This window comes from Pelodiscus sinensis, chromosome 7 (genome assembly GCF_052426305.1).
Source record: "Pelodiscus sinensis isolate ZL-2025 chromosome 7, ASM5242630v1, whole genome shotgun sequence".
NCBI classification, from domain to species: domain Eukaryota; kingdom Metazoa; phylum Chordata; order Testudines; family Trionychidae; genus Pelodiscus; species Pelodiscus sinensis.
Window position 1 is genome coordinate 41,901,965 of NC_143058.1, and position 23,127 is coordinate 41,925,091.

Below are 23,127 nucleotides of genomic sequence, written 5' to 3' on the forward strand. Positions count from 1 at the left end.
CCCAAAACAGTTTATTTTACTCACTTTGACCTGTATTGCATCTTGCATGAGTGCATATGTGGTTGATATACATAACAATTAATGTAACAAACCCTGAGTTCTTTTATTATTTGAGGGTTTGTTAATATGCCCAGAGCTGTACAATACATGGAAGGAGATATGGGTAAAACAGGTTGACTGAATAATTCAGTCTGAAATTTCCTTCAGAAAACAGAGTATTGTGTTTATTTTGTTGTTTTGGCTATTTCCTTTTAACTCATAAGTTATAAGATCTAGGTCTCTTGACGGGCAGATGCCTACAAGCCTTCACAGTTTTATTTTGTGTTGTGGAGCAAGTGTCATACTGACAAACTGTTTCTCCAGCCATACCCCCTCTGCCCTTACCTCCAAGTTTCCTTAGACATCAGAGATTTAGGCTGAGGAAGAGATATCTGCTCCTGAGATTTTGTTACTGTTCACATACTCATTACAACTAGCTCAGTTAAAGGTCCAATGCATATAATTCTTGTCGCACAAGCATGTGTTAATGTGATATTTTTTCTATGATAAAAAATAGCTTGACTGCTTTATGTAGTTTTTAATTGGATTTCCTCAATTCTCTGCTGCTAATTTAAAATCTCTTGGAAAGTGTCAGGCAACCTTAACTATAGGCATTTTTATCTATGCTGTCAATAACAAAGAAAGGAATACATAATAATTCATATCTCATCTGTTATAAGAAATAACTTGGTTCAGCATTTTTATTGCAAAAGAATGTCTGCTGCTGTTGAGACCTGCTAATTTAATAAGTATTAATGATAGTTTTTGGAAGCAGAACATTATGCCATATTTCTAGAGCACGTGAAGTGTCAGGTATGACTGGTCAAGCTTTTTTTTATCAAACTTATTTTTTGGCAGAAAATTGAGGTTTTGACTTAATTATATTTTTGCACAAAAGAGGAAACCTTCTGCAGTGAGGAAACTACCATTTTACTAGTTCTAATACTTTACAAAATATAAACTATACAGCTCCTGTCCCAAGGAGTTCAGGATTCATACTAGACATTGTATAATGAATTACAAGTGAAGGGAAAGGAAGGGCTAAGATTGCAAAGCTATTCTGTGAAGTGGTATACTACATATTAGTTCAGTCATAGAATTGTACCAGTTTTTCCTTTTTTTAATGTTAAAAGAATGTTTATAAGACGCAGTCCTACCTCAAGAATTTAGAAATTATTGGAGAAAGGAAGAATTACCCACCTTTTACAGTTGACGCACAGAGAGAAGTCTGATATATTTAGTAATTGAAACCAGATCTCTTGTATCTGTCAGAGTGGTTTAACACTGGAATAAATTGCCTAGGGAGGTTGTAGAATCTCCATTATCAGAGATATTTAAGAGTAGGTTGGATAGACATCTAGCAGGTATGATGATTGAGATGGTGCTTGGTCCTGCCATGAGGGCCATGGACTGGACTTGACGACCTCTTGAGGTCCCGTCCAGTACAGTATTCTATGATTTTAGTCTAATATCTTAACCACAAGATCATCAATTAGTTCAGTTTCTTATTGCTGCACAGTTCTACAAGAAATAAAGTTCTGAAACGGAAATAAGCTCTGTAGAGCATAGATTAGGGTTGGGCAAAAGGGCAATGCAATGGGGGGGGGGAGATGGTATTCAGTGTTGTTGTAGCTGCGTCAGTCCCAGGATATTAGCAAGACAAAGTAAGTGAGATAATGTTTTTTATTGGATCAGTTTCTCTTGTCTCTAGAACAGTGGTTCTCAAACTGTTCCGTGGACCCGCTTTGTGAAAGCTGCTAGGTGGGTCATACCACTTGGTTTATTTAAAGGTTTTGTAGTCATGGAGCCTTGGGGCTTTTGTTGGCTCGGGTTCACCATTTCCAGCCAAGAGGAGCTGTGTGAAGCAGCAGTCTGCAGCCACACTGCTTCCCACATATCCCTTTGGCCTGAAATGTGAACTAGAGTCTGTGGGATCTGTGAGGCTCTGTGGTCATGAGCCTTAAACAAAGTGACATGGCCCTGCTAGTGATTTTCCCGAAGCGGACCAATGGACCAGTTTGAGAATCACTGCTCTAGAAGTTATTACCTCTCCCACTTTGTCTCTCTAATAAGGCTAGATTCTCTTTTTCTATTCTTGCAAAAATAGTCTCATCCACTCTAATTTATGTTCTGGTTTGAATGGTATCTGTAGGCCATCCTTCAACCAGGGATAGTGAAAGCACAGTGTACTCCAAACATATCCACCACTCTGGGCTAACTTTATTCTTGGAAGTTTTTTTGAGTTGTTTATGGCCTAGGGAAGTTAAGGACTAGACTAGTCGACTATCCAATAAGTAAATACAGGCAGTCCCCGGGTTACGTACAAGATAGGGACGGAAGATTTGTTCTTAAGTTGAATTTGTATGTAAGTCGGAACTGGTACATACTGTAGGGGAAACTCTAGCCAAACATTTCTCCAGAGCTCAGTTTTATTCTCCCACACCTCACTTCCCTCAGTCCTTTGTTCTCAAGCTGAGGTGTCTGCTGAGAAAAGCCGCTCCGCGTCTCCCTGGTCTGCTGGGGCGGGCGCTAGCTTCGCGTCTCCCTGGTCTGCTGGGGGGAAGCAGCTAGTGCGGGGTTGCCTCACCCTGTTTGTAAGTAGGGATCCGATGTAAGTCAGATCCATGTAACCCGGGGACTGCCTGTACTTATCAGATAGTTGACAGGATAGTCAGCTAGTCGCTTCCCCGCCCTCCCCCTTGTTGCCACTATCCTATAGAGGGAAGAGGGGGGTATTTCCGTGCAGTGCTGCTGCTTTGAGCCCAGGGTCAGTCCCCAGGTGATCCCAGGCTCCGTGTGGGCGCTGCTCCTTTGAAATGCCAAGGCAATGTTTCCAAGGGGCAGCGCTGCCCTATTGAGTAATCATATGGTTGATGCAAAATTCATCGACTATTCATTTAGTGAATTACTCGATATTTAACATCCTTATTATGGCCCCTTTGAGTCACAGTATTGTGGAGAATCTGTTCTGATAAAAGTAGTGAAGTGCAGTGCTCTTATTAAAAATGGGCCATGTATTTCAGAATGTAGACAGACATTGATAAAGCAAAGTAGTGATGTTTGTATTCTCGGATCAAGGAGGCTACAGTTGGCTTAAAGGTAGCTTTAAAATGCTACTTTATATTCCAGAAAGTTAGAACATGTTCATAGAACAGGTTTTAGACTAGACATGAGATTTTTAGTCGTGAGCTGAACATTTTCTGTCATCACTAAAACAGCTTGCATTATCTCATCTCTTCAGACTAAGCAAATCCATATGGTGGTAGTTTAGAACAGCAATAACACTAGAGTTTAAAATTTGAAATAAATAAAAAACTGGCTAAATGACAAAAGCATAAATGTCAGTTTATAGCATGATGAAATGTTATAACATGATGTGGTGCCCCAAGGAACTGTACTATGAAGGCTATTGTTTCAATATACTAATTACTGATTTGGAAGAAAACAATCTGAGTGATATGGGAAACCTTTGTAGATGATAGAATTATTTAGGACAATCAAACCTAGAATATAAGAATGGCCATACTAGGTTAGACCAAAAGTATTCTGTCTTTTGACAATGGCCACAGCCAGGTGCTTCAGAGAGTTTGAACAGAACAGATAATCAAGTGGTCCATCCCATGTCATCTGTTGTCATCGTGGTTAATAGCTGTTGATGGACCTATCCTTCTTGAGTTTATGTAGATTTTTTTAAACTCTGTTGTAGTCTTGGTCTTCACAGCATCCTCTGGCATTAGAGAAGGCACTAGAAGGAATCCAGAGACCTAGCAAAGATACTTGGGAAAGGTATTTGGGAAGCCATGAGAACAAATGAAATTCTATGTTGGCAAATTATCTGAACTGCTCAGATACACTGCAGCTCCATCTTAACTAAAAACATCTGAGAGAACAGTACTTAAAAAGTAAAGCATGATGTTAGAATGTAAAAATAGTAATGCAGGTTGAACCTCTCTAGTCCAGCACCCTCGGGACCTGTCTGATGCTGAATCAAGGGAGGTCAATATTGTCTAACAGCATTACCCAACATTTCCACTGTTTACTGGTCTCTTAGAAGTCATTTGGGGTAAATTAGATCTAAATAACAGCACAGAACACTGAGAGCCAGGACTGTTTTCTATAAACAAACTTTATGGCATCCCGGGTAACTTGGCCTCATCCATGGTATGTGGCTATCTGGCTAACTAAAATCATGCCAGGCCACGGATGTTGCCAGACCAGAGAGTGCTGGACCAGAGACATTCAACCTGTATAATAATAGTGAATAATTGTCTTGAAATTTTAACTTTCAACCTGAATACTTTTGTTCATTTCTGGTCATCCTATCTGGAAAAGGTTCTAGAAGAAAAAATTGGGAACTTGTGTCAGGGGAAAAAATTAGTGACAGACTACCTCATGAGAAAAAGTTGAAAACATTAGGCTTGTTTTTTAGTTTAGAGAGATAACCAATAGAAGACATTATAGACATACAGACATTATAGACATAAAATGATTAATGGCAAAGAGAAGATAAATTGGAAGCTCCTGTTTATCCTTTTCATAATACAAGAACAAGGGGATCTCTAATGAAAAAGATGGGCACATTAAAACTGGTAAGAATGACTTTTTAAACAATATTTAATTGGTTTGTGAAACCCATTGCTAGAAGATATTGATAGCAAGAGGTTAGTAGGATTAGATTTGTCCCTTCTGTAACTGAACAATTATGCTACAATTAAGGATTCAGTCATAAGAACTGAGATATATAAATAAAGCTATTTAATAGATAATGAGAACACATGGAATTATATAAAATGTAGGTTGGGAAGGACAGGCTATTTCTTTGTGAAATTTCTTGAATCTTCCACTGAAGCAGTATATGGATAAGATGGAGCCCTGATTTTGGTCTGTTACAGAAAAACATCAGATTTATCATAATACTGATTGTCTTATTTTAAAAAATACTCTCAAACATACAATGTAATTATTGTAATTCTGAATGTTTTTATTTTTAAATTTGCAGATTGCCTTTACTAAAACTTTTGTTCAGCATTATGCTTTTATTATGAAAACACTGAAGAAAAGCCACGAATCGGACACCATGTCTAATAGAATTGTGCATATCAGTGTTCAGTTATTTAGCAATGAAGAACTAGCACGTCAAGTGACAGAAGAATGTCAACTGTTGGATATTATGGTCACTGTCCTGTTATATATGATGGAAAGTTGCCTTATTAAAAGTGAGCTGCAAGGTAAGTTGAATTCATGTCTTCATTAATATAAGACAAGAGAGTTGTAGTAAGTGTTTAATCTTTTGTTTTTGAGTTTAGCCCCTAACTTTTCAAAACTGAGTAGGTTGTAGCCACACATACTGGGAGTTAGAAGCCATAAGATTTTTGCAAAATGTAAGAATAGTTTTATTTAGTATGGCACAAGGATTTTATACTCTTTTCTCCCCCTACAGCATAGGGTGACATAAAACAGCAGAGTGTTTCACCTCATTTCGTAAAGTGTGTGCTTTGGAATGAAGGGCACACCATATAAAAGATTTTATTTATCAAACATTTTTCAAAATTTTTCCTAAAACATCTCTTGTTTTTTAAATTATTCTTATTTTCCTCCCTGAGAGGAGTGTCTTTTTCAATGCATGATAGTATTAATTCAGAATATGATTAATCTCTTCAACAACCCTACTGTTTAGCCACTTTGCACTCTGATAGAGTGAAGACCTGAATGTAATGTACTGCATTGAAGATAAATCCATTAGAGAGGATCCAGAGTCTACTTTTTCCTTGCCCGAAATAAATCACTTGAAAAGATTTGAATAACAATGTTATCCTCTGAACTGATCATATATGCTAATATGTTTTAGTCTCTCCATTGCCAATTCAAAGGTCAAGTGACTTTGCTAGACCAAAGATGCACTGGCAGAACTTTTCATTGCTTTATCAAAAACTAGTTATTGTTTAAACAAATCTAGGACTCTGTATCATGGTGGTCATTATAGACGAAGCATGTATAAACTAGGGATGTAATAATGTAGTCGATTCACCGATTAACTGATAAGCAAAAGCTTATAGATTAATGCTATAGACTACATACATTTCCCCCTCTCCACCCTTGCTAGTAACTTTTTTAGCAGGCTGGCCAGCAGCCCGGCTCAGTCCTAGCTTGTGATGAGTCTGGAACCTACCCCTGTTGTGGCTCTGCGTTTAAAGTGCATTAAGAGCCGGGCAGGCAGACATCCCAGCTCAGTTCTGGCTAGCACCTGGTCCAGGAGCTCAGACCCCCGCCCTAGACAAGGGCTGCTGTCACTGCATGCTGCTGCCTCTTTATCAGAGGCAACAGCACAGGGCGACAGGCAGCCAGACAGTCTGTGAGGGGATCTGTTTTTTCAACTGGCTTCCCTTGCAGACCAGCTCCTGCCTGGTGCCACATGCTGCTACTTCTGGTACAGAGGCAGTTGCACAGAGTGGCAGGGGGCTCCTTGGGAGTGAGGTGCACTGGCTGCTGGCCCCACCCTCAGGGACTATAGAATAGTCAACTAACTGATAAGAATTCATGAGGTTACTTGACTATTCAGTTAACCGATATTTAACATCCCTAGTAAACATGTAAACATGCTGCCCGAGTGTGTGCTGTGCCTACTGACAGGCAAGGCTATGGTAGCTTTAAGCCACCTTTTGCGCCTTCCTGCTTTTGGGTTGCACTGATTGAGAGCCTGTATGAGTCGTAGGAAGTTCTTCTGGATTATGGCACCTTCCTGGTTTCCCCTGTGGGGGACAATGCTATCTGGAATCTTCACAATGCTATAAGACAAGGCTACTCAACTTTGGAAGACCCAGGGACCACAATGATACTTACAGCACATGCTGAGGGCCACAACTTAAGTGTGGTTGCATATACATGTAAATATATATGCAAATAGCTTCTTTCACACTGATGGGCATGAATGCAAAGATTCAGGCAAGACTACACAACACACAGGCCCCATTTAAGTCAGTTCTGCTGATATTAATAAAGTGCAACATTTACCTTATTTCTACCCATATGACAACATGTTTAATGAGCAGTGACGGTCCAGGAATTTAACTACTTAAACGGATATCAACAGAAGACCATAGTACTGACTACTTTTTTGTTTTGGCTCCCACTTGTAGGCCGTGTGTTGAGCCCCGCACAAACCCAGACCGCACCGCAGGCCACAAACAAATGGGCCATGGGTCGCATGCGGCCTGTGTGTTGAGTAGCCTTTCTATAAGATGTACCCAACCCCATATACCTCCTATTCCAAGGCTTGCAAGGGGTCCATTTTCTGTTGTGCTTGTGCAAGGCTGCACTAAACACTTTTACTGCTCCTTTACACAGCTGTATCCCTTTTACTGGTTGTAAAGGAGCTGGAAGGGGTGATAAGGATCTCACCTGATGTTTTGTGTCTGCTGTGGAAAGCAGCTATATGTTCTTAGGGAATCACCATTTAGAATCTCCACAGAGCTGCTTTCCCTACTTTTAAAGAAGTGCCATATTTGCACCAAACAGGTTTAGTTAGATGGGGTAATGATGGTGTTAATTGGTACAATAATCTTCTCCCATGTACAGTGACAACTATCTAAGCTTCTACTTAAAAGAAATATTGATTGTTTTTGTTGGTCTTGCACTAAGCAGACTTGTTTAACATGTTTTAACAATTATTATTATTAAGTAATCTGGTAGTTGTCTCTCTGAATTGCTTTAATATGCTTTTTCTTAAAAAGAAAAAAGAGAGAGAGAGAGAGAGAGAGACTTGGGGGCCAAACAGGTAATTCCTGAGTGCCTGAAGCTGCCTTGCATATGAGTGTTTCAAGAGGGAAAAAAAGAAGACAGAAATTTGCACATTCATTTGTATTTGAATGAAACCGAAACATTTTAAAATGTATCTCTAACAATCTTTTTTGCACATGTAACTTGAGGATTCATTGTTTGCCTTTTTAATAAATCAAGGACTCTCTTAATTCCCTGTAACTGATATTTTAATTACTTTATTTTTTATAATTTGAGATATAAAGTGTTTTGCATCCCCCCATTTTATACCTTTGCCTACTGCACTTTGATATAGAAAGGCAGATTTACATTTCAGTAACACACAGTTGTGCATATTATTGCTCACTGTTATACCGGTGGCTGTGAATTGATATTTAGACAATTGTTGATTACTGAAGTACTATAGACAGTGAAGTCCAGTACATTAAAATTTGGTTAATTGGTGGTAGAGATTGTCAATTTCTTCCTTATGACTGGGAAGATTGACAATTTCAAGTAAGGAAGTTGTTGTATGACCGGCACTCAAAATGATCTATTTCTGGTCAATATTTCATTTTTGCTTGTGGAATTTAAAACTATTGAGAAGGTGTAGTAGGCATCACCATATGAGAGAGACACTTTTGTCTCCTTGACAGCGGGGAGGCTGCTGAACAGCGTGCTCTCTGCTGCTTCTAGTATTTCAGAGAAAAGAGACAGGAAGCAGTGGGGAAGTAGTGTTCTGTACTGGCTCTCTGTAGCAAAAGGGCTGATTCACATACTACAATGTAAAATTGTTAGATGTGGCTCAAGGAACTCTTTCAGTTTATAATACAGTACAAATTTTCCTAACAAAGTTGTTCTTGAGGGCTACAGATTGGACACCTCTATCAAATATTGATTTAAAAAGATAGTTGGGCTAGAGTATGCATAACTTTCTCTTAAAAAATTAAAAAAAATAATGTAGTGGGCACTAATTAAGCTGTATCTGCAAAAACAAAAAGGAGTCCTGTGGCAACTTAAACTAGCAGATATATTTGGACATAAAGTTTCGTGGGTAAAAACCAGTTTGTCAGATGCATAGAGCCATCTGATGAAGTGGATTATACCCATGAAAGCTTATGCCCAGATAAATCTGTTAATCGTTAAGGTGCCACAGGATTCCTAATTTTTTGTAGAGGGTATAGTTACAAAAGACACAGTGAATGACATTGGTGGTTGTTTGACTGTATGTCAGCAGGCATCCTATTCTAAGTGTACCATATGCCCATAAGACTGGAATCTTTGCATTTCTGTGTCCCTTAGGCTGTTCATGCACTGCGAGTCCTCATCATTGTCCCCCACCCAAAGGGTATACAGGGTAGAATGACTGCAGAACAGGGTGTCTATTCGCTAACCTTTAGTGTTGCGATGGGCAACATAAGCTAGTGAGTGGGTCACATGAGTGGCCCTCCTTCATGTCAGAAGTCAGCAATATTTTCATAACCAAGACTGTCTCCCAGTATAGGGTAGTTTGCTAACCGTGCTTGCATACCTAGAACTGCTGATTGAACTGTACCTAGAAGTGCTGACTGAACTGTCACAGCACTTTGATTGGATGCAGAGGGAATGCACGGCTCTCAGTCAGCATTATGTGCAATCAGCATGCAGCTCACTTCATGTGACCTTTCTTTACATGCATGTCATTTTAGCAATGATGCCAGTAGTGGGGGAAAAACCTACTTGGATGGAAACCAGCAGAATTTGGCATGTGAGACATTTTGTTTACTGTTGCACAAGCCACACACAGAACCCCAAGGAACCACAGGTTGTTCACCACTGCTTTAGTGGATTATTCTTCTCTTTTGGTTAGTTAGGTAGGCATAATTCTCAACAAACTTTCCCTTTTTATTTTACCTCCTCCCCCCCGATCTTAAAAGATTTTTTTAAGTCTGTTTTTTTTTTTTAAATGGAAAATCCGGAGATGCTGTACTGAAATTAAATCTTGGACAATCAATTAAAGGAACTTCAGATCTTGAAGAACAGGACTTGATTTCTAAGATAAGACTGGTCATGTTTAAGTCCTAGTTAGCCAATGCCCTTGTTAACCAGCACACAACACTTAATGCTGGTACTGGCAAAATATCTATGGCACTTTCTGTCAAGGGATCATATGACCACATTATTTCCAGCTTCTTCTGCAGCAACAAATATCACAACTGCCTCCTTATCAAAGCCAGGGAGATACAAAAGTTCCCATTTCTTATGAGGAGATGCTTAATCTCTTTCCACCTAGGAATTGAGCTCTATGGATATTAAAATGCGGGTTTATTTGGGTAAACATGTAACCGCTGAAATTTCCAGTGGTTACATGTTTACACACGGGAGGGGGGAAAATGGCTCTGTGGGAGCTGGTGTGTATAGGGAATCTGCTTCAAAGCTGTCTCCCAGTGAGCACTGGTTTCTGCCTGCTCTCTTTTCCCCCTGCGCTGCTGCATTTGAAACAGGGGCAACAGTGTGGGAGGAGGATGCCTTGCATGTAACCGTGAAGGTTAACGGATGAGCCTGGGCTTATCGGTTAACCGTTTAACCGTGTACACTGTCACATCTGTGATGCTAGTTCAACTTCTATCTCTATTCTGAAGGTATACAAGATATCTTCAGTGCCTACATCTGACAGTGCTATCAGTCACAAACTGCTGGCTCCAATGCTGGCATTGACACTACCAATTGACACACTAATGGTACTGTTCAGTCTAATGTTAGAGGAGATAGCCACACTTCTGGCACCAGTGGCACTGTGCTCAGCATTGACATGAATCTCTGACCTCATGATACTGAGGTCACCTCAAAAATCAGTATGCTTTTTGGAGGCAGTCTACTTCTCTTTCTCTCTGGGACACACCTCTCCAACATACAGAAGAATCTTCTTGCCAGTCACACAGATCAGGAGAAAGTTTCTCTGTACAAACCAAGGACACTCCATATCTCTGACTGTTCGATCTCAGGAATGACAGTGGGCTACCTTGCCTGACCAAAACCAACATTACCTAGTCTGCCTTGGCCTTGGTGGACACCGTGGAGACTTCCATCTTGAGTTTCCTGGAGCCTAACTCCCCCCTATTATTAAAAAAAAAGTGCAGAAAGTCATGCTCCCATTCCTTATCAATTGCCAGATCTCTATTCGAAGACAGGGAGCAGCAAGTACAGCTGACAGAGAAGGAAATGGTATGCCTTGAGCTTCCTGAACTACAACTTTCATAATCCCTGATGAGACATTTTCCTTGGCTCCCATACCTGCTTGGAGTCTTTCAGAAGATGTTCTCTCATTTAGATGAGACCCCTGAAATGAAGAAAAACGTTACAAGCTGTTTGACATATTGCATTCCTCCTCTTTTGCCAGATTAGCATTGCCAGTTAATGAGGACATTTTGGAACCAGCTAAAATTCTATGGCAGATGCCAGCCACATTGGAGGGGGTTAACATTTAGAGGCAAAGAGGTTTGAGCAATCTTATACATATGCAACATTGGATTAATTAGTGGTCTCTGTACCTCATGAGAGAGACAAACTGTCCAAGAACGTTCCTAGGGAGACAGGCACAAGGAAATTAGCTTTCTTTAGAAGGAAGGATTATTTGTCAGAATCACTCCAGCTATAAGTAGGTAACTGTCAAGCTTTGTTTGTAAAATTCAGTAACCTGCCCTAGAATTATCTCCCTTCCTGGCCAAACTCCTTGAGTACTGAAGCCATTATTGCTGAAGGACAGCCAGTGGCAAAGACCACTTTTACAGACAGCCATGGATATATTGGACATGGCAACTGGATCCCTGGCAGTTGAGGTAACTGTGCTCTGAACATCATGGTTTCAGGCTTCTTTCATCCCTAAGGAGGTTGAGAATTCAGTTGAGGGCTTACCCATTAAGTGTGCAGATCTACTCACTATATGTATCAACAATGCACTGCACGCCCTAAAAGGACATCAGATACTTGGATAACTAGGCATTTAGACTTCTGCCCCACTCACAGGCCCTTTAAATATCAAGGGAAAGGGAGACTAGATAGAAGTTACTGAGCTACTCACAACAATAGTTTTCTGAGTAGTCATCCAGGAAGGAGCTTAGGTACTTTTGTATCAGATTTTCATCTTCTTAGTCACTAACCAGACTATACTTTATTCCAGAGAGCAGGTTTGATTTGAGGATTAGATCAGGCAAGAGCTATGCCCAGGCCTCCTTCCTGAGATGCTGATTGGCTTTCTTTTACCAGACTTGAACGGAATAACAGACAGATGTGTGCTGGAAGTTGTCTCATGGATATTCCAATTCCAGTCCATGGCTTTCTACCCATGCCCCTTCACTGTCCATCTTCAGAGATCCTTCTTGTAATCAACTAAAAGAAGTGGCTACTCTGCTTTTCCTAGGAGCCACAGAGGAGTTACCTCTGAAATTCAGGGAAAGAGGCTTCTTCTCCTGATATTTTGTTATTCCAAAGCATAAAAGGGTCTGCATCTTATTCTGAAAAGACTGCATAAATGTATACACATCTTAAATCCAGCACACATCATTCCTTCTTTTCAGGCATAAGATTGGTTTGTGGCTGTTGACCCCTTTCACCCAAGGATGACTTAATGCCAACTGGCAGAGGGCAAAGGAATCCTTGGGTCTGATCCCTATATTATAATTTCTCAAAGGAGGTAAGGTCTCTAATGAAAATTTGTCTCACTGATTACCATAATCATTATGAAATGTGTATACAGATAATAAGTCAGGATTTCTCCCTTCCTTCCATTCCATTCCATTCCATTCCATTCCATTCCATTCCATTCCATTCCATTCCATTCATGCTTTTAAGGTTTGTGAGTTGGGGCTGGTCACCAACAGGTGATAAATAAACTTTGTTAGGTGGGAGATGTTTATCTGGCTCTATGTAAATTAAATATTATATACTTCACAGTGAATGCCTATTTACAGGCTGAGCGAAATGCTAATCAAGAGATTGCAAAGTCTCCAGGGGAGATTGACAACAGAAAAGACAAGCAGCAGAGGGTACCCTTTTTTCAAGTGAAGTCAACAGATTGTTGGAATTATGTCTGGGGGTGCAAAGGTACATCCAGGTATACTTTACCTAAGGGTAAGCTATCAGGAAGCTTGTCTTATAAACAGAGGATCAGAGCTGGTCTGGTTGTTTAATGCTTGGGGAGAAACTGGGATAAGGACAGGTGGTGGTAAGGTGCCATACAACTAGAGCCCTGCTTATCTGCGGATACCAACTTTATATTCGCAGGAATCTGCATCTGTGGATATGGCTGTGGGTACCTGCGGCTCATTTTTGAGGATACAGATGTGGACCCAAATTTTGTATCCGCACAGGGCTCTACTCACAACCCTGAGAAGCATCCCAACCATCAATATGCATGTTTGCATATAGTGATCCATCTGGCTCATAGGAAGAACTTGCAATTCCTAGTAGAACCTAATCATGGTCAATACAACATGCTACAACTCGTTCTCTTAATAGCACCAATATTTTTTCACTAAGTACCTAGTTGTAATGTCAGCACTCCTGAAGAGATGCAGCATTCATGTTGAGCCATATATAGATATTTGCTACTAGTCAAATGAATGTGTCATACCTCTTCTCCAAACCTTAAAGCTTTATTGCCTTAGAGTGCAAACTACTTTCTCTTCATGCTGTAGAAAGTGGAGCTAATTAGAACATTTCTGACTAAAAGAAATTTTACCAGAATGGGGGGTGGGTGGGTGGGGGTATGTGTGTGTGTGTGTGTGTGTCTTTTCCTCTTGCGCATGCCTGGTGATCATGGTACTCACCCTGCACCTGGGATTTAGAGTGATCAGGCATGAAAAACTCTCCTCTAAATCAGGCACATTTGGAACTTTAACTGGATTTCCCATGGCTGAGATCAGCATGTACATGTGTTCTGTCTCAGGTTTTGTTCTAACAAAGGACATTATGTCACAACTGTGTTCATGAAAATGTTCCACTGTAAAATGAAAACAAACTTTGAGAATTGCTGTAAAGTGGGCTTATCCTCTAGCCAGGTCTGCTAGAAACATCCCTGTGTCTCAAATCTGAAAGACAGCTACTTAGAGCAATGCCTGACTTTTGACTCCTTTGGGATTTTGTGGTAAAAAAATTGAATTGTGCACAATATTTTAAAATTCTGCAATTTTTATTTGTCAAATAAATGTGGAGGTTCCAGAATGTCAGTGGGAAGTGCAAGCCACTGGTTGCACAGAGATGGAAGATCACTGTGCAGCTGCATCCTCCACCCCCATAGGATGTGAACTTCACTGTGTGGGTGGACACAGTGCAAGGCCTAGACCTGACCCAGAAACACCCAAGGGCCCTGCCCCTCTGTGTGGGCAGACAAGCTCAGCAAGGCAGGATCCAAGTGTGGAAGGGTCATAGTGTAGAGGGATCCAGGTGTGGGCTGAGAAGGTTCTGTGTGGACCAATCTGGGTTGGGCAATTTGATTTGGGTACAAGGCGAATCTGGATGTACAGGGGCTTGTTGGTGGTGCAGTTCTGGTAATGGGACTCTGTAGGGGGAGTCTAGGTGAAGGTGGTTGGGGCTCAGCAAGGGGACTAGATATTGGAGTGAATGGCTATTGGCAGGGATAACTGGGTTGGGGGGGTCCAGATGCTGGGTGAGTGGGGCATAGTGGGGTGGGAATCTAGGTGTAGGTGGCTCATTGGGCAGATGGGGGTGCAGTTTCCTATACAGGCAGTCCCCGGGTTACGTACAAGATAGGGACTGTAGGTTTGTTCTTAAGTTGAATCTGTATGTAAGTTGGAACTGGCGTCCAGATTCAGCCGCTTCTGAAACTGACCGCCAGTTCTGACTTACATACAGATTCAACTTAAGAACCCCAAGCGTTCCCAAGTCAGCTGCTGCTGAAACTGATCAGCGGCTGATTCCAGGAAGCCTGGGGCAGAGCAACTGTGCCTCGGGCTTCCTGTAGTCAGCGCTGGTCAGTTTCAGCAGCGGCTGACTTGGGGACGCCTGGGGCAGAGCAGCTGGGGTGCTCCTTGCTCCTTGGCGCTACTGGACCAACCCAGCAGCACCCCAGCTGCTCTGCCCCAGGTGTCCTGATTCAGCCGCTGCTGAAACTGACCAGCAGCGGCTGAATCAGGACCTGGGGCAGAGCAGCTGGGGTGCTGCCGGGTTGGTCCAGTAGTGCCCAGAACGGCGCTGCAGGACCAATCGGCAGCGCCCCAGCTGCTCTGCCCCAGGGTCCACAACAAAAGCCTGGTCTGCTTCGGGGGGGAGGGCACACTAGCTGCGCCCCCCCCCCCCCCCCAGTAGACCAGGGACACAGGGAGCAGAGCCGCAGCGGCAGCGGGGTGCCGCGCCTCTGAGGCTTTGCTCTGGCAAAGCCTCAGAAGCGCGGGAACCCGCCGCTGATGCGGCTTCAGTCCCGGTGCCCCTGGTCTGCTGGAGACGGTCTCCAGCAGACCAGGGGCACCGGGAGCAGCTTACGAACGGGGCTTTCTCGCCCCGGAGCTTGCAGGTAGCAATCTGCCACCTTGACCTCCGGGGCGAGAAAGCCCCGTTCGTAAGTGCGGATCCGACATAAGTCAGATCCGCGTAAGTCGGGGACTGCCTGTACAGGGATCCTTTCTCATGCAGCTGAAGAGTGATGGAGACAGAGAATTTGCAGAGCCTTCTTCAGCTGGGCGAGAAATATGTGGCTGGATCTGACCTAGCCCCAAATTCTGTGCAGGGAAGAAGTCATCCTGTCCTTCCCAACCCAGTTGGCCTGAACAGCTAAGCCTGGTGTCAGGCAGGTGTTTCCGAGTTCCACCTTCTGCCCCACAGTGAGTTATTTCTCTGCTTGTTGCCCTGGGCACCTATAACATACTGCCGAGATGGGTCAGATGACTGCTTTTGTGACTTCCATTTGCTTTCCTGTTAGTCATTTTCTGCAGGGAAGCAAAGAAATCTGCAGGGTACATTATTTGGTACATTCATAGTGGCACAGAATTCCCCCACTATACTCTGGTCCTGACCATGATGTTGGATGCAAGTTTAGGCAGGGCTATATTACAGGCATCAGTTAGTCAGTCACTCTGTTCAGATGGGACACTGCTTATTAGTCACCCTCAGTGAGAGTCACATGAACAAGTACTTGAGGAATGAAGTTACTTACTTTCTCATAACTCTGGTTCTTTGAGAAGTTGGTATGTGTGTGTGTCTTGTAAACTGACCCCCACCTCTGCTTTTTTTGGGATCCTCTTTACTTGAGATTTTACATTAGCAGGATAACTGAGTAGTAGTTGAGACTGCTATTCCTTTTGTTCTCCAGTGTAGTGCAGGCATAGCCCAACAGCCATTGCTATTCAGATTCCAATCTCACGCAAGTGTGTGTGAAAGGAATGTGCACCAAGAGTGGGATCCACACAGATGATAAGATCTTGACGAACAACCACTGCTATAAGGAAAATAGTAGTTCTTTACTGCCATGTTCTGTGCATTCTATAATTATTTGATTCTTTTAATTGTTCACTATGGTAGGCACTATAATTTTTCCTTTTAAAAACCATTGTAATGGGATTTTTAACTTTTTTTCCAGATGAAGAAAACAGTTTACATGTCGTAGTGAACTGTGGGGAAGCACTATTAAAGAATAATACTTATTGGCCACTTGTTAGTGATTTTATTAATATCCTTTCACACCAAAGTGTTGCTAAGAAATTCCTGGAGGATCATAGTCTGTTAGTAACTTGGATGAATTTTGTATCATTCTTTCAAGGTATGTGGCTTTTAATTTCCTTATTTAGTAATTATAAATACCTTTTTTGGAATATGTCTAATTTCAAATCTTTTCTCTCCTGTACTTAAGCAAGAATTTTTAAAGGTGTCGCAATGTTTACAATAACATACACCTTACACCTTTGTATAAAAAGATGTAATCCTTTAGCATACTCATTTTTAATCTGGTGCAAATTTCTGGAAGTGGATAGTTTATTCTAAGTTACTTGAGTCAAAAGGCTTCTGGTTCTGAAATGCCAGCTGATGAGAAGCAAAGGTGAACACCTAAAGTCATTAAATGTTTCTTATGTACAATTGTGACAGCTTATGTGTTGGTCAACACCAGACATTGAACCAAAGATGGCTGAGATCTAAAAACATTGCTTTCTATGCCTTGAGCTAAAGAGGACGGGGTCTCAAGATGAGAGCTGAAATAGATTTGCATACCTTGTCGGTTGAGCACACCAGTGAATGTAACTGGTGGGTTACTTACTACTTCTGGTTAGGGAAACTTGTCCCAAATGTTTGAGACCCAACATGGTTTGAATTCTGGACAAGCCCTGACTTGTATTATGGCAGCTGAGGACATCCAGAGCTCAAAATATGAGTCTTTCTATGGCTTGAGTTAAAATGTTTTGGAGGTAGAATTCTAATAGACCCATGTTGATCATATACAGAGGGGTTGAGTAAAATATACTGGGTTACACATTGCCAAAGTTCTCAAGAAGCTGTTATATTAACAGTGATAGAAATGTAGCCGTGTTAGTCTGGTGTAGCTGAAACAAAATACAGGACTATGTAGCACTTTAAAGACTAACAAGATGGTTTATTAGATAGAAATGTAGCTGTAAATAAACCATCTTGTTAGTCTTTAAAGTGCTACATAGTCCTGTTTTTTATATTAACAGTGTAAGTTGTGACTTTGATAGCAGTATGTTTCAATGTCAAACTAAGCTCAGTACTAGGGAAAATGAACTTGATGTGTTGAAGGTGCCATAGACTACTCGTTGTTTTAGAGACTAACAAAAATATCTATAGCATCATAAACTTTCATGGGCAAAACCCACTTCTAAGTGGCGAAAAAAGGGGGACTCTGAGAATTTATAACAGAAAAAGAAAGGAGAAGAGGAAAAAAATTTACCTGTCAATTGTAGTGTGCTGCTAATGAGGCTAAAACCTCTCACTCAATTAGCCTCATTAGCATCGGGATTTTGTATTGATTTGTTTTCCCTGCATGTTTACGTTGTAGGCAGGACTGGATTAAGGGGGGGGGGGCTAGCCGGCCAGCTGCCTGGGGCACCAACCTATGGGGGGTGCCTGATGGCAGCTGTAAGGGGCGCCGCGTGCTCGGCCACGTGGCGCCCCGTAGGGCTGCCATCAGGTGCCATGTGCCTGATTGCAACTGTAAGGTGCACAGTACACCCGGGGGCGGGGCCACACATGCGCCATGCGCCCGGGGGCGGGGCCGCACATGTGTCACGTGCCCGCTGCCCGGGGCGCAGGAATGGCTCGAGCTAGCCCTGATTATAGGATGCAAGTGTCCTCTGTGGAGAGTTCCAAAATTGTTTAGTCAGTTTAAAAATTCTGCTTGATTAATTTGGAGTTGAGTTTAAAATGGGCCCAATTTGGATCACTTACTTTCTCAACATGGGTGCTATCCTAATGTAGGCAAAATTTCTTTAATCAAATGCTCTCTTTCTAGTCACCTTTTAAGGTCTCTGCTTAGTTCAAATCTTTAATCTTGTGGATACTTATATACAATTGATAATACTTTCTGAAATTTATTGCATGGTTATTTTCTCTCTATATAGTGTAGGCATATATGTAAGTGTGTATAATTTAAAAAATACTAAGTTCTATGTAACGGTAGACAACTATACTGTTGTATAACATGGCTTATGTCTTTTAAGGTATGAATTTAAATAAGCGAGAATTAAATGAGCATGTGGAGTTTGAATCACAGACCTACTATGCTGCATTTGCTGCTGAACTGGAAGCCTGTGCTCAGCCTATGTGGGGACTGCTATCACATTGTAAAATTAGGGTAAGGTTAACATTTTTTCATTATTACTTTATCTTAAAAAATTAATAACTTCTTTTTAACTTTTTATGGTCTCAGCATTTTACAGATGATTAAGTGATGTATACTAAAGTAATGTATGACAGTATCAAACCCCCAGTTTATTTTTGCATCTTCACAGGGGCTTTAATAATGATGTTGGAGACTTCTTTCTGTGGTAGAGGAGAAAAGCTACTGTTTGTTTCTTTGAAAGAAGCATTGTTTTACTGGAAAAAAGATATTCTGCTTGGGCAAGCAACAGATGTTATAACTCTCTATCACAGAAATCTCATAAATCTTTTGAGATGCCTATTTAAATAAGATTTATGTTATTTAGTTGTAGTCTCCAGATCTGGGACTAGAGTTCCAGGGTATACACTGACTGCAGTTGGAATGAAGTTAAACTGTAATGTGATATAGGTTGATACATGTGCCTGAATAATGTGATTTTGGGAAAGGAGAAAATTAAGTCTACTGTGATGTGGTTATAACATCACTGTTTCTTGTTTGTGCCTGGAAACAGACATTTTGGGACATTAATAAAGCTCTGTATTTGTGTATAATTATCAAATCAAAGATCTGTATTACTAACTATGACATTAAATCTTTTGCATGTTGATTATAATTGTTCTTGTAATTACTACATAAAATTATTTATTTGTATAACAAACAATGATAGATTAGCAGAAAATGGAATTATTCCATTGAGAGGAATACATGAGACATGAAAACCTTTAAATTTCTACCTCATCATCATTTATTATGAATAATAAGTATCACTCTTCTAATTTAAACTACTTTCCGGTATAAGTAAGGGTTTTGTTAGTGTTCATAGGACAGTACGATTTGGACTGAAATGTGCATAGAGTAAATTAAATATTTGTAAGCTTTAAATTAGCAATTGCTAAGGCATTTTCATATTGTAAATCATATTAAGATATTTTTATTAAATCTCACTTTTGAGGCTAAATTGCCCTTAGAATAGTGTACTACAATTTTATTAATTTTTGAGGTGCCAATTGTTGGTTTTTGTTCTTCATGCTTCTGCCCCCGCTGTTTGAGGTTTATAGCTTGTCTTGTCTTGGCTTTGTGAGGGACAATTTAAATTCAGTTGCATTTCAAAGTGAGAACGTTATGATTATGTACATTAATTAGATTATGATTAATCTCAAAATTACGCCTATACTTTTCACTATTGTTTCACTCACGTTAGTTAATTTAGTGGTGAGCACTGGATTATCCATTTATTTAGTTTACTAAACTCTAAAGACATTGCAGTAGAAGTATTTTGAATAGGATATTTGATGTGTGTAGTAGCTCCGTTCAGGATCTGTGCATGAACAGTCCCGGTTCCTGTTTCTGTGCTAAAACAAGTAGATTAAACTAGACAATAATAAGCCACCAAGACCAAACAGCATTATTTGTAAGAATCTCTACAGAACTTAATCATGTGGCTGAACAAATATTTAAATCAGTTGCTACTATACCTGAGGTCGGGAGGGTAGCAAATGTTTACCTGTCTCTTTAAAAAAAAGGGGGGGGGGAGAAAGGGAGGAGGGTGGTCCTAGGTATTACAGGCCTGAAAAGTAACAGATAAATTGGTTGAAACAATAACATGAACATTTTATAAAACTTGGTTGAATCTGATAGTGGACAACACCATCATGGCAGCTCAGAACACATCTGGATAACACAATAGCAAAAACATCATAGGCCATTGTATGCTAGCACTCTTATCATTGATGTATTTACATAAGTTTCTGTGTAGAGAAGGACAGGGTCAACCACCAGTAAAATGTTAATTTTCAGTGTTGGAAGAAAGAACTTTTAAAAATAAAATGATAAATACCATGCAAATTGCATATTTGTGCTCTGTTTTAAAACTGAACAGAAAAGGACTGAAAAATCCATAAACAATCATACTAGTTAACAAACTACTTTCCCTATTTTATTAATTAAACTGTTACTCAAAATTATTTTTGAGTAGTGTGGTATAATGTATGTTAATGCAATCTCAGATCTTTTTTTTTTTTTTTTTTTTTTTTTTGCAGGAGACACAAGAGTACACACGAAATGTTGTTAGATACTGCCTTGAAGCACTTCAGGACTGGTTTGATGCTATCAACTTTGTTGATGAGGTTTGCATCCTTTATATGATTAAATAAAGTGCTGTGAGAAATGACTTATTTAATTTAAAATATTTTGAAATTTAGTATTTTTATTATTTAATTGAAAAAGAAATGAACATTTTAAGTACTTTAAGAAATGGATTGCCATGTTAAAATCAGTGCTACTCTTGTTTAAAACCTTTATAATTTATGAGTATGAGGATGTATTTGTGAATTAAGAATATTAGAGTCCACCCATTAATTTAATGTGAACTTGTATTCAGACTATCGGGCTTTATCAATTGATGCTATAGGAGCACTCTAAGGCAGTTGAGTGGAGGGTGTTAGCAGTGAGAAAGCAAAACCTCTCTGCACTCCATTTCTTGTAAAGTACTAGATTATGAGCAACTCTGCTGTATTGGGAGACATTTTTTATCCTGGGTGTGGTGAGACTAACATTCCCAAGGCTCGGCAAGAGAGATCAGCTAGAACTATTTGGGAAAAGGGTGGTGAAACACTGGCAGAGGGAGAGATGGGGCAACATTAGCAATATCTAGAGGAAAGAGCCATCAGCATTGTATGTGCCACATGAAATGACAGTCTCTGTGTATGATTCTTGTATTATTTTGTATTTGATGGTAAAAAACCCCCAAATGTTTTGTGTTCATTGCAGCCAGCTCCTAACCAGGTTACTTTTCATTTGCCACTACATCGTTACTATGCGATGTTTCTGAGTAAGGTAAGCAAACATTTTTTTTACCATATCCTATAAGTTGTTGTTTGTATGAAAAAATAATGTCTTTATTCTCAGTAAAATTTATACTCCATTATGTTTGTAGGCTGTCAAATGCCAAGAACTAGATCTGGATTCTATTTTGCCAGATCAGGAGATGTTGATGAAACTAATGATTCATCCTCTTCAGATTCAGGTATGGTGACAGGCTGCTTTTCTTAGTTAGAATGTACATAATACAAAAATACATGGATGTCCATGTCTTCCCTCCTTCTAGTCCAAATAGTTTAAATATATTAAAAAATGTCTAAAGATCAGGGGAAAACATTTTTGATTGTGGAATACAAAAATTAATATAGGTGACAACTTGTTGCAATATATGAAATATTTATCACTTGTCAGCACAGATTTACAGTGATTACTCAGAATAAACTTAGAAAAGTATTCCTTAGAATCACAGAGACCTAATTTTTCAAATACTGTTAAAATTGTATGTAAAACCCTATGTGTTTTTTATTGCTGAAAACTATGCTTAATATTTAGGATCACATTTTCAAAAAACTGCCTCTAAATTTGGGTACATATTTGTTCTTGGAATAATCTGTGCATGTAGTTTAGGAGTATATGAACTCTTCCGGGGGCCTGGAGCTCTTAGAGTTTGTGAGGCCCCCTACATTCTGGGGTGGGGCCAAAATGAGAGATTCAAAGTGTGGGAGGGGGTGAAGGTTCCGACTGGGGGTGGGACTGGGGATGAGGCATTTGGGATGCAGGAGGGGGCTTCAGGCTGGGGCCAAGGGGTTTGGAGTTCAGAAGGAGACCCAGGACAGGGGGTGTGAGTGGGTGGGAGTTAGAGTGCTGAACCAGGTTCAGGGTTGGGGTGTAGAGTCTAGGAGGGGGCTCAGGGCCAGAGCAGGGGATTGGGGTGCAGGGTGCTTACTTGAGCATCTCTTATTTGGTGGGGCAAGGGGAGAAAGCGGTGGCCCATGCTGCCCTGCTGTTGTTGCAGGCATCACCCCCTGCAGCTCTCGTTGGCTGGGATTTTTGGCCAATGGGAGCTGTAGGGGTGGAGCCTGCTGGTGAGGGCAGTGCAGGGAAGCTTTCCCCAGCACTCGTGATTATGTGGGTCCATCCCAGTAAGGCGGGAACAATAGTTAGCTGAGCCACCTTCTGTCTGCCTTCCCTGCCCGACAAGGCCAGATAACATGCAGGGACTTCAGTGGCTGCTGCCCAGAGCCCCCGGCAAAGGGGGCCTTACAAAAAATTTTTTCACTTATGGTGGCCTCTAGATCTTTTTGTAGGATCCTACTTAGCCTGGAGCTATTGTCTTCAGGCACTAAAGCCTCTTTCTTAATCCAGTTATAATGCAATTAATATTAATACATACAAATTGACGAGGCAATATGTGGGAGAGCATGTAGAAGCTGGGTTGTGAGAACCCTTTGTTCCTTTTATAAATAGTAATGGATGGTGGTGTTACCTGTGGCTTTACACTCAACATTCTGTTTATGTTGACCTTAAGAGATGAAAATAAATAATTGTAATAATTGATAATCTGTTATAAGATACACTTCATTTTGGTGGTACTTTTTTCAGGATACAGAATCATGGAGCTCTTCACATGCCCACCTCTCCTTTTCCTGAAATGGCACTTTCTTTTAGAATGGATCATATTATATGCATTG

General features: G+C 40.7%; 1 protein-coding gene across 4 annotated transcripts in view; it reads left to right on the top strand.

The window, feature by feature from the left end:
• Positions 1-23,127, top strand: part of UBR3 (ubiquitin protein ligase E3 component n-recognin 3) — a 240,482-nt gene that overhangs the window by 52,949 nt on the left and 164,406 nt on the right. For all 4 annotated transcript variants that reach the window (XM_089779752.1, XM_089779753.1, XM_089779754.1 and 1 more), the window contains exons 8-13: positions 5,039-5,267; positions 16,367-16,546; positions 18,456-18,589; positions 20,656-20,742; positions 21,386-21,451; positions 21,552-21,641. In XM_089779752.1, coding sequence (XP_089635878.1) covers positions 5,039-5,267; positions 16,367-16,546; positions 18,456-18,589; positions 20,656-20,742; positions 21,386-21,451; positions 21,552-21,641 — 786 coding nt within the window. The remainder of the gene's footprint in view (positions 1-5,038; positions 5,268-16,366; positions 16,547-18,455; positions 18,590-20,655; positions 20,743-21,385; positions 21,452-21,551; positions 21,642-23,127) is intronic.